Below are 12,891 nucleotides of genomic sequence, written 5' to 3'. Positions count from 1 at the left end.
GGAGGTTTCAAAACTTTTTTAGCTAGGTAAATTATACTGCATCTCAATGGTGCTGTAGTATTTACTATTTCATGAATCTGACAGGAAATAGGAAATACAGTAAATTCGCTGTAGAAGAATATGGCATTCCACCTATAAATTTATAATCAAGAACACTATCACAGACTGTATTAATTCATTCTTAGGATATGAATACAGCATATCACTGTAATTCATAAGTTAATATAAGAAAAAAGAGAAAGAATCAACAAAGGGGGCTCACGGGATTTCTAAAAAAAGTGAAATCTATAGGAAATACAAAGAAGATTAGGTTACTAAATGCAAGGCTACCTACCCAGGACTTGATAGAAGTGATGAGTGCAGGAGAAAGCTGTTGGCATGGTGGTCCACAGGAAAGACATGGCCTGTTGCTTGCTTATTACCTTACCAAGGCTTTCACCTTAGTTGGTATAAATACTGCTTTCATATTTAGCTACTTACACAATGTTAATTAAGCTATATGACTTATAAAAAGATCAAGCTGTACAAATCTATTTCCTTTACATAGAAGAACAGGAACACTGATCAATTTCTAGATGTGAGAGTTAAGAATGACAGAGTATTCATTATAAAGTTTTATAAACAAGAGAACGCTTAAAGGCGTTTCTGATTTGAATACCTTAGCTGTGTGCATATGCCTTATGTATAACTAAAAAAAGCTACACACGTATGTATGACATATTTATGTTCTAAGTGAATACAGTGAATATTTTTTCAGGGTGGTGACTGCATACAAAAGACTCCTGAAGAACCAGCATTCAAGAAGCAGACATATTTTGGTGAGAAAACACAGACAGGCTATTAGATTTACCATTAAGTCTTCTCAGTTCACAGAATTCATAAAACTAATTCATGTTCTTATTTACAGAAAGAATATGACAATTGTAAAATTGTTCCCTCTCTGAAGACACTGAAAATCTCTTACTGGTTGCTGTGTCTCAATTTTCTTATATAGAAAATAGGTTAATAGAGGTATCAAAAGAACCAAACCTAATGGTATATACCTTTAATTTCAGCCCTGGGAAGGCAGAGGCAGGAGGATCTTTGTGAATCTAATACCAGCCTGATCTACATACTGAGTTCTAGGACATCCAGGGCTACATAGTGAGACCCTGTATTGAAGAAAAGCAAACAAACAGGAAAAAAGGTATTCAAAACAAAGGATTGTTGTAACAAGTAAATAGGTACTATATGTACCTGACATGTTATGTGCCACATGAGTAGCGATAGCTAGAAGGCTCAGTGGAAAGAGAGCATACTCCTCTTCCTGGTACCCAAGTCATATTGCTCACAGAGGCCTCTAACTCCAGTTCTGACGCCTGTAACCTTCGGAGACAATGACAACCACATGAACATATCCACACATATATATGTGATTAATAAGTATTAATAAAATATTTAAAAGGGGGTTAAAGAGATGGCTCCTTGCTTTGGGTGAGCCCCATACATAGAGGCTAATAATAACCATCTGTAACACCAACCCCAGGGGATCTGACACCTTCTACTGTCCTCAGTGGCCAGCAGGTAGACAATTGGTGCACAGATACATATTCAGGCAAAACACCTGTACACCAAAAATTAAAATTAATAATTAAAAGTGTTACCTAAGTACTTGCAAGGAGTGGCAGCCACAACACCAACAGGACTTTTACCTTTGCTCCTCACGACACTTTCCTTGTAAACCTATCTACATATGATCCTACAATCTGTCTGCGCTAGATGGTTTTATGATAACTTGATACAAACTAAAATCATCTGAGAGGAGGGAACCTCAATTAAGAAAATGCCCCCAGGGGGCTGGAGAGATGGCTTAGAGGTTAAGAGCATTGCCTGTTCTTCCAAAGGTCCTGAGTTCGATTCCCAGCAACCACATGGTGGCTCACAACCATCTGTGATGGGATCTGGTGCCCTCTTCTGACCTGCAGGCATACACACAGACAGAATATTGTATACATAATAAATAAATAAATATTAAAAAAAATGCCTCCAATACGACCAGTTTTAAGGACCTGAGAGCAGAACTGATTCTGTTCCTTCCTGCAGGCTGGACTGGGTGAGCTAGCCAAAGCAGTGCTGGAGAGCTCATCCAGGAAGTGTCAAGGAGGGTGAGCTGACCAATGCAGCTACCACTCAGGTACTATAGAATAATCTTTTTGTACACTGTGAAGATGTGTCTTTGCCAAGGAGTCTTTTGACTGGATTAATAAAAGACCTGACTGGTCAACAGGTAGGCAACAAGAGGTTAGGCAGGAGGGTCAAACTGAGAGAAAGCTGGGAAAGAGGGCGGGTCATAAGAGTTGTCATCCAAACAGAGTAAGAAGCTGTGCTGAAAAAGGTAGAGCCATGTGGTAGAGTATAGATAAGAAATATGGGTTAATTTAAGATGTAACAGCTAATTAGCTATCCACTGAATATTTATAATTAATAATAAGTCTCTGTGTGGTTATTTAGAAGCTGACTGTTAAGAACAGAGCTCACTGGTGGGACAAAGAAATTCCACCTCCACCTACACCCAGGATCAGAACCAGGGCTATGAGTCAGCCCACCCCAACATCCACCTCATCTATGAACTATTGGAACGTGTGAAGGAGACGAACCTACAGATCCAAAACTTTAGGATCTTTACAACCCAGGAAAACAACAGGATATCCAAGAGGAGCCCCAATGAGATTCCATTATTGATAGTGGGGTAGAAGCCAGAGGCCTCAAACCAGACTAATGACTCATGGGAATGAATACTTGCAAATAAAGATTAATGGACTAAACAGTAAACTGTTTGACTCAACAGGTCACACTATAGCTTCCATGATGGGAATCTTTTTTTTTTTTTTTTTTTTTTGGTTTGGCTTTTCTTTTAAATTTTGCTTTGTTTTTTGGGGGGAAGGTTTTAAGGGTTGAGGGCAGATGCAAGGAGATAGGAAAATAAGTGGGATGGAAATGCATGATGTGAAATCCACAAAGAATCAATAAAAGATAAAAGAAAAAAATGACAAAAGAAAAAGAAGGAAATGCCTTCATAAGATCAGGAGGTATGCAAATCTGCAGGGCATTTCACAATTAGTGATTCATGGGGGAGGGACCACCACTGAAAACTGAATGACATTCCTTTGTCATCCTTAAGACTGTGCTTGTGTTCCATCCCTGGATTGGTGGTCATGGGTTCCATAAGAAAAAGGCTGAGCAAGCCAGTAAGCAGCACTACTCCATGGCTCTACATCAGCTTCTGCCTTCAGTTTCCTAACCTGTTTGAGTTCCTGTCCTGACTGCCTTTGATGATTAACAATGCTATGGAACTGTAAGTTAACTAAATCCTTTCCTCCCCAGGTTGCTCAGTCATGGTGTTTTGTCCCAGCAATTAAGACATTAGCCTTATGAAGATAAATCTACTATCTAAAAATATCCTGCCAAGAAACAGTGCCAATTGTATCAGAATTGGCACACAAGTCTGAACGCACAGACTTAAAGACTTCAAAGAAATGTCATTCAATCTTCACTGGTGTCTCAATTAACTACTTTTAGTTAGGTCTTAACCTCACAGAAAAGAAAATTCACTATGAATATAAAGGAAGTTTCTAGAACAAAATTAGGGTATAACACAACCATTTAACCTTATTCAAAAAGTAAATTAAAATGTCAGCGACACAAAATAAAGCAATACTGGTGGAGCAAAAAGCTAATCAAGGGCTGGAAAGATCTAATATCAAACTTCCAACTCAATACTAAGTGTACCAGATGAGACCAGCAAGGAGCCTACCTTCCCAGGCTTTGATAATTGCTCCAAGGAAGTGACTCACCAAACAAAACAACAAAACAAATTAATAGGAATAATGTGTGTGTGTACATATATACAGATATATATGTATATATAAGCAGCACTTATATATATGCATATATATACACATATATATGTTGTAATAGGAGCGGCAGGGCTGCGTCCCCGGCACCCAGCCGCCTGCATGGCTAGCTTATGCCCCGAAATAATTACACGGAAACTGTATTCTTTTAATCACTGCCTGGCCCATTAGCTACAGCCTCTTATTGGCTAGCTCTTACATATTGATCTAACCCATTTTTAATATTCTGTGTAGCCCCATGAGCTGGCTTACCAGGAAAGACCTTAACCTGCGTCCGTCTGGAGTGGGAGAATCATGGCGACTCCTGACTCGGCTTCTTTCTCCCAGCATTCTATCCGTTTACTCCACCCACCTAAGGGCTGGCCTATAAATGGGCCTAGGCAGTTTCTTTATTAAATGAAAGTAACTCCTTCATCATATATACACATATTTTCTTGGTTCTGTTGTTATTTTCCAATCTTTCACAAATGTAAACATAGGATTAAAGGTAATTTAATAGTCTGCTGCCTTGATACCTGGCATCAGAAGGAAAGATAAAGAGAGCAGAAAGAACATCATATTAGCATCCTTTCCCTAAACAATACACAGTACAAATATGCATGGACATATACACACGTGTATATGCTTAAATACTTCAGGAATACTTCAGATTCAAACTGATGAGAAGGCATTTAACTAGTTTTAAACTTTGGTAATATTTTGCATAACTTGACATAAATCTGAAAAGATAACAAATGATGAATTAAGCTCTCTATTCAGTAATCTTGAGCAATTCACTCAATTTCCTCAGCATGACTAAGGGTGAACTGCCTTGGAGTTTTATTGCGAGGGAACAATGATAGCTTACCTAGGAAGGTCTTTAATCAAAGAAGCAAGCATACATAAATTACAGAATCCATGAGCGATTCCTCCACAAATGCACTTCCATTTCTTTTTTAAGTAAAATACTGTTTTTTTAATGCTGTATTTCAGTGGCGATCAGCCAACAACTGACAAGTTTATTATAGAAAAATTCAAGTGAAAGTTTGGAAGGAAATTAATTTGCTAAAGAACCCACTGTATGTGGTAATCATCCTTTTACCAGCAAATTTACTATGTAATGTATAAAAGAGCATTCTCTTTCATCATTCTGCTAAGTGGTCATATAATCTCCCTTCATATTTTAATTATACTGCAAGGGGACATGGAAGCTAGAAGAGGTATGTAAATACCCCACTATTCTAAGCACTAGGACATAGTAACAAATTTGTCTCAAGATGGAGACTCTGCGTTGAGCAGTTAAACTCATCATCTTTTACATGATGTAATAGACAACCAGAGGGCACAGATGGCACACGTATCAAACCTGTGGACAGCTACACTAAGATCAGTACTGTTTCTTTTAAGTACAAAATCTTTGAATGAAGAAAACAGTAAGTTTTCAAGTTAACCGGACAGTGGATATGCAGGAAAAAGCAAGCAAGCAAACAAACAAAAAAGAGCTGGCAGTGAGAAGGCTCGGCATGAAAGATGTCTGCTGCCAAAGCCAGATGACCCAAGTCTGTTTCACAGAAGCCACGAGGAAGAAGAAACCAACTCCAGTACGCTGTCCTCTGTCTTCCACACATGTGCTGTGGTGTACCCACCCTTCTCCATACACTCACAACACTGATCCATTCTACAACACAGACGGACCTCAGAATCGTTATGTCCTACATAAAGCAGGAGCTAAAGGTCACATAGATTATCACTGAGTATATGTCCAGAACCCGCAAAAGGACAATGTGTGTCGCTGGATTTATAAGTGGGCACAGGAATGAGGCTCTGAATAAAAAGAATGGTTTGATATGATATTATGCTTGTATTCCTTCACCTATTAAAAATAAATCACTCTTACTGATCAAATCACCATATATAATCTTCCAAACACTATTTTATTTAACAAATGATTTTAAAACAAGGCAGTTATTAGCAAAACATTAGTTCATCTCACACTATTTACTGCAATAAAAGCAATGTGTGTGTGTGTGTGTGTGTGTGTAATGAATCTAATGGAAACAGTAAGCCTATATTTTTTAAAAACTTGAATGGTTAAAATTTCAAAACCAAACAAGAACAACAACAAAAAGCTGCTGATCAGATCTATTAACTGTATCATGTGGGGCACCATCAACAGGAAAAACTAAAATGTACACAATAGCTAAGCAAAACATCATTGAAGAGACAATCCACTAATATATAAGACACCACTAGAAATAATGAAACGTAAAAAAAAAAATGAGGAGAAAATGTCCTATTTTTTTCAAAGTAGTGAACAGAAGGTGGCAAAGGAGGATTCTGTTGAGGTAGCAGGACGATTACAGATGGACAGCAACGCAACTGTTAATCCAATAGTTCTTTTTTTTTTTTTTTTTTTTTTTTTTTGGTTTTTCGAGACAGGGTTTCTCTGTGGTTTTGGAGCCTGTCCTGGAACAAGCTCTTGTAGACCAGGCTGGTCTCGAACTCACAGAGATCCGCCTGCCTCTGCCTCCCGAGTGCTGGGATTAAAGGTGTGTGCCACCACCGCCCAGCTCCAATAATGGTTCTTGAGAAATCATTTTGTTCTCGAAAGTAATAGGAAAGTATTCATTAGTATCACACAAAACTGGCAAATTGTCACTTAAAGAAAGATTGTCAACTATAATGCCTCAATCATGTATGCCAGCTGGTGACATAAGCAACCCATACAATCTCAACAGCTCAGTTTACCATGTTCACACATACTATATATATATATATATTCACTTCAAAAAGTATGTTAGGTCTTTATAATGATCCTCATAGAAAGGTTACAACATTTAAGCTGGATAGTGTGGACACATGCCTTTAATCCCAGCACTCAGGAGGCAGAGGCAGGTGGATCTCTGTAAGTTCGAAGCCAGCCTGGTCTATAGAGCAAGTTCCAAGATAGACTCCACAGCAACACAGAGAAACCCTGTCTCAAAAAACAAAAAACCAAACAAAAAAACGATTACTACACTAATACAACTTTGTTTTGATATGCTGTTAATATTTCATGGTTTAAAATTATATTTAGGTCAATTTCTCCAGTGGTTGATTTTTGAAATTAAAAACTTCACTTATTACAGAAGTCTGATGATTTTTGCCACTTCCAAATCTAAAATGTTGACCTCTATTTCCTCATTTATCAAGCTCATACTTATTCTTGAAAGTTCAACCCAAATAGACCTTATAAACCTCTCAATATTTATCTTTTCTTTCTGCCTCCAGAGCCCTGCTTTTGTTTCTTTAGCTGTGCCCTGATCCATTACTTCATTATAGCTAGATCTATCTTGAAAACGGAAAGCCTATTGTTATAGAAGGCAATATGCACGAGTACACACACACACACACACACACTCTTTGGAAACTGACAGCCTATCATTATGGAAAAAGTTTTGTGATGTTGAAACCAGCCAGGTCTATTTAGTTAGTTTCAGGTCAGCCAGGGCTACACATTGGGACTCTGACAAAAACAAACAAAACCTCAACAAAACAAAACATAAACAGTGTAAAAACTACTTTTATGATATACACACTATTCTAACTACTAAATAAAGCAGGGTTTATTTTCTAAATTAATAAGCTGATAATTACTAAAGGAAAATAAAGAAGGTCGAGTGTCATATCATGCACCAAAATCCAGATTAAAACCTCAAGCTTCGCCGGGCGGTGGTGGCGCACGCCTTTAATCCCAGCACTTGGGAGGCAGAGGTAGGCGGATCTCTGTGAGTTCGAGGCCAGCCTGGTCTACAAGAGCTAGTTCCAGGACAGGAACCAAAAGCTACGGAGAAACCCTGTCTCAAAAATCCAAAATAAAATAAAATAAAATAAAACCTCAAGCTTCAATCAAGAATCTTTCATGCATATGAAAACAAGCAATACAAAGGATCAACATTTCCCTACCCACCTCCATTCAACTAGTACCAGCAGGGAATATTTATAAATGATGTGAGTCAGATGAAGAAGGCAGAGTTAGGTCAACATTCCACTTCCTTAACCAGGTAAGTGATAAGCAGCTATGTCTTTAATGGTTTCCAGGGCATCAAGTGCCTAAAAGAGGTGCTGTCACTTAGCAGCACCACAGCAATTCACTCTAGTCACTGAGCAAAGAAAAGCTCAGTGCCTGTCTCAATAGGATCTCCACCATTCCAGGGTTATACAACCTTTCAACTTTAATATCTCTATTAAGGAAGCAGAACCATAGAGTTATTGAGGGAATCACTGCTGTAAGAGTCTCCCAAATCCTTCCTATCTCAAACAGGTCATATGACACCCCTGAGTCAGGTTAATGGTAAATGACATCTTAGGAATCCAAATAGAGGGTAGGGAGATGGCTCAGTCAGCAAGTGCTCAGTGAGTCAGCATCAAGACTCACTTTTATTTCCAGGGCCCATGTTTAAAAGGCCAACAATAAAGCAAAAACAAACAAACAAAACCATGTGTGCTGACATCTATATTCCCTGTGCTGAGGATACAGAAGACAAAGATCCCAGGGGCTCAGAGTCAGGCACCCAAGTTCCAGGCCATTAAGAGACTCTCTCAAATTAAAGCAAAATAAAATAGATTGGGTAGACAGTTCCCGAGGAACACCACCGGAAGTTGTTCACTGGTTTCTACATATATGCACTCACACACACATGAAAGGGAACACACTTGAACAACATATATACATACACAATAAAGGTATTATATTACTATTATGAATTAGTAGTTTTAATATTGTATGTCCTTTTACTAATAGAACTGATCAACCTCTGATAGAATAAAAGTTATAACTCTACCATGACTTAATATAAAGCTTGATAAACAATGCATCTGTACCAGATAAAGGCTACAATGGGAAATGATAGTACACTAGGGGCCATATATAATTTTTTCCTGTTTTTTTTTTTGGTTTTGTTTTGGTTTTGGTTTTTTGAGACAGGGTTTCTCTGTGTAGCTCTGGCTGTCGTGGAACTAGCTCTTATAGATCAGGCTGGCCTCAAAATCACAGTTCTGCCTGCGTCTGCATCAATAGTACTGGGATTAAATATGTATGCCACCACCACCTGGTTTATAATTTTCAATATTCAGGATGCAAGGAAGTGTATTATTTTTTAATCATTTAGTAAAGAAGCCAAATCATACCTTCCATCTCTATAACTAATTTAACATTTTAAAAATAAATTTAACAAAAATTCTAGTTTGTCACATATAATATTGTACAAATTCAAAATCTGAGCTACATAAAGGTAATTCCCCTATCTAGTTATATATACATCTAGAGCAGTGGTTCTCAACCTTCCTAATGCTGAGACCCTTTAATACAGTTCCTCAGGTTGTGGTGAACGACAACCATAAAATTAATTCCTTGCTACTTCATAACTAATTTTGCTACTTTATGAATAATAAAGCAAATACCTGATTTGCAGGATATCTGATATTCGAACACTGTGAAAAGGTTTTCTGACCCCTAAGGGGTGGCGACCCATGGGTTGAGAAGCACTGATCCAGATGTTACTGACATTGTGGCTCTGTACTGTGCCACCACACTGCTTTAAATAAGACAGCTGTGGACTGTATGTATATCCACACTTATTCCAGTACTTTTCTGTGGTAACAGTCACTGAGTTGACCCTTTGGTGTACTTAAACATCAGTGTGATTTGCGTGACAGCCATTGCTGCACTTAATTCTGTTGAGGATGAGCTCTGTCAACAGAAACAAAGATGTCACTGTAACTGAAACTACAGGATGGACAATCTTAAAGCTTCACTCCCTGTCGTGCTGAAGACACCATGTTATGTCTGAAAGATGGATCTTAAAGTTTCAGTGACTGTTCAGATAAAATTGAGGGCATTCATTTTTATTTGGTGTCTCAGAAGAAACACAGAAACATATATCCTCATAATAACAGATGGTTCATTACTAGCCATGAATTTTTTACTAAGGTTCTGGATTCAGCTATACATATCTGATAGAAATATGAGGCATAAGCATACATACTAAATAATTATATTTCCCCATGGCATTCTTTTTATTCATGATTTAATAATATGATCAGAAAGAAGCATGATTATACTATCTAGAAACTAAATATATACTGTCATCAGTGTTTTTAAACAACATTTTAATTTTACATTGACATTTTTAATTGATTCTAAAAATTATGCATGCTCTGATCACCTTATTTAAAAATGTTCCATGATAAAAATTAACACGTCAAATGTAAAGGTTTACGGTTGCATCTTCTACCAAGTTAGATGGATAAGCCTGGCAGTCAGACTCTGGAACTAAGAGTGATAGAGAGCAAGAGGGTCACAGTGTTCATTACACACAGTATTCAGACAAAGGATGGAAAGAGGCCATTATTACCAATGTGAAGGCTCCTAAGGGTATGATATGGAGGAAGGATACGGGCTCGGGAAAGGACAAGTAGAAATGAAAATGTTTAGGAAATTTTATATCAAACTTTTATCTGTTTCAGCTTAATGTTTCATTGACCTCTAAAACAAACTGTACATTAGTAAAATATGAAAATCAATTTCTCTTCGATTCAGCACACTCATGAGCTTACTCTCAGATAATTGGTCTATAATACAACTTTTGTAATTGTAAAAATTATAAAACTTGCAAAAATGCAAATATTTACATATTTTTGAATATATCTTGAATCATCAGTTCAACGAGGACATTTCTTTGCTCCCAACATGATCACAGCTTCTAGGATGCAGTATGTAAACAGTATTTTATATTTTAATCAATAATATACACTGCTTAATGTTTTCAACATGTCTGAAATATGGCTTCCCACCAAAAACGAAAAGGATACTTTTGTAGTATTCTTTGTAATTAACAAAACTTAACACAGTGACCTTAATAAATTATAGCATTTTAGAACAGGTAAAATACACTAATAAGTGTTCAGTTTACTTGAACTGGATTAAACAGGTAAAATGTGTTTTTTATTGTCTTGTGAAAAAAACTAAATTAATGGTTTCTGATACACCTTTTTACAAATCTGTTTAAAGAGTTACATTATCATACAATTTATGGATCATACTTTCTTGATTTTCTTTGAAATGCAGAGATGAAAACTGATGTAGTTTTAAATTCCAATCTTTTAATCATCTAATATTCTTTTTTGGGTGATAGGAATAAAATCCCATAACATAAGGTCTACCAATTAAACAAAATTTTAGAATACAGCACAATGGATCCCTACATCCTTTTTATTTTTTTAACCCTGTATAATTGAAAATTTACAGTCCCTTGTAATACAATCCTAATTAGTTTTATTAAATACTAAATAAAAACCCAAAGTCAGGTATTAGGGGGTGAAAGCTGAAAGATGAGAGAAGCAGAGCAGCAGCCACTAGTTCTTACCTCTATGAAATCCTCAGACTGAATGGGGTACCCTGTCTCTGCAAGTCAGAGTCTGAATGCCATCTCTACAAAATCTCAGACTGAATCCTGAACTCCTGTCTCCTCCCACCTTCTCTTCCTCTCTTCGTTTAGCCATATCACTTCTCACCTCCACCTCCCTAGTGCTGGGATTAAAGGTGTGAGCAGCCAACACTTGGCTCTGTTTCTGTTCTAGACTGATTCAATTTCGTATAGCCCAGGGTGGCCTTGAACTCACAGAGGTTCATCTGTCTGTCTCCCTGAGCGCTGGGATTAAAGGTATGTACCACCACTGCCTGGTCTCTATGGCTAACTAGTGTGGCTAGCTCTGCACTCTGATCTTCAGGCAAGCTTTATTTGTTAAAACACAAAGAAAATGCCACCACAGCCACTAAACAGCAAATATGGATTTCCTACTTCCTTTATCTCCCGGCAACAGCCACTCTGCCTTCCACTCTGTGCAAGACTGTTTATATCCAGCAACAGCAAGTGGGACATGGCATCCAGCCTCTTACTGACATACTTCAGTTGACACCGCTGTGGATTTCCTTCTTCACAAACCTAACAATACTTTACTGGAAGGAAATGTGGTTTTCTTTATCTGCTCATCCCCTGATGAGCATTTTGGCTGATTCTACAATTTGTCTATTGTGAGTGACACTGCAGTGAGCAGTAAGAATATTCCTGGATGTTCCTGGTTTCAATTTACTTAGATAAACATCTACAGTGACTGCTGGCTCATGAGGCATTTCCACCTTTAAGAAACTTTATCCTCATGAGGGCTGCACAGCAGCACACTGGGGTATGACAGTCCACTTTCTTCGAAGCCACACCAAAATTTGTTTGGTGTTTTGGTAATGGTGTCTTTAACGGGTGTAAGGTGGCAGCCGTGGATGGTTGATTTCATTCCCTAATGCCTATCACCATGTTTTTTCAGGTTCTGAGTGCTCTCTCTTCTTTGAAGAACTGTCTATCCAAGTCCTTGACCTAACCTTTAAGCTTGTTTTTGTTTTATTTCTTCCTGTTGAGATGTAAGAGTTCCCTAAACATTTGAGATGAATCCTTAAGAGACAAACGGGCAGTCTCTCCCATTCTATAGGCTGTTTTTCCCCGCACTGGCCAGTTCATTCAGCTGCGTGGAAGTCTACAGTTTGGTGCTTTGCCACGTGACTCTTTTTTGTGGTGGATTCCTTTGGTATCATATAAAAGACATCATATATATTATCATGTCATGTATTTAAATACCTGACTTTGTTTCCCCTTTGAATATGGAATCCAGCTTTCCCGGTACTACTAGTTGAAGAGACCATCCTTTCAACACTGTGTGTTCTTGGCACATCTGCCAATGACTAGGTAAACACCCATGAGTTTTTATTTCCAGTATTTCAATTTTATTCCACTAAAATATAGATGTCTTCCTGCTAGGACTATACTGTTTTAAGGACTGTAGGCTTGTAATATGTTTAGGAAATCAGAGCATCATAAAATTTCACATTTTCTTCCTGCAGACTGTTCCTCACTATCTGGGGCCCTCTATATGTTTTAACATTGATTTTTCTTTTCCTATTAAAAAAAAAAAAGGCTATAAACTTTTG

At 37.6% G+C, this 12,891-nt stretch overlaps 1 protein-coding gene across 5 annotated transcripts in view; it reads right to left on the bottom strand.

The window, feature by feature from the left end:
• Pot1 (protection of telomeres 1) overlaps nt 1–12,891 on the bottom strand; it is a 68,540-nt gene that overhangs the window by 38,968 nt on the left and 16,681 nt on the right. The window contains exon 2 of one of the 5 annotated variants that reach the window (XM_057772736.1): nt 1,237–1,365. The exons of the other annotated variants lie outside the window; for them this stretch is intronic. Coding sequence (XP_057628719.1) covers nt 1,237–1,243 — 7 coding nt within the window. The 5' untranslated portion in view covers nt 1,244–1,365. The remainder of the gene's footprint in view (nt 1–1,236; nt 1,366–12,891) is intronic. 5 annotated transcript variants of the gene reach the window in all.

Source organism: Chionomys nivalis, chromosome 1, assembly GCF_950005125.1.
Source record: "Chionomys nivalis chromosome 1, mChiNiv1.1, whole genome shotgun sequence".
Taxonomy (NCBI): Eukaryota; Metazoa; Chordata; class Mammalia; order Rodentia; family Cricetidae; genus Chionomys; species Chionomys nivalis.
Note: the sequence above shows the minus strand (reverse complement) of the source record. Positions and strands in the feature narration are given on the sequence as shown.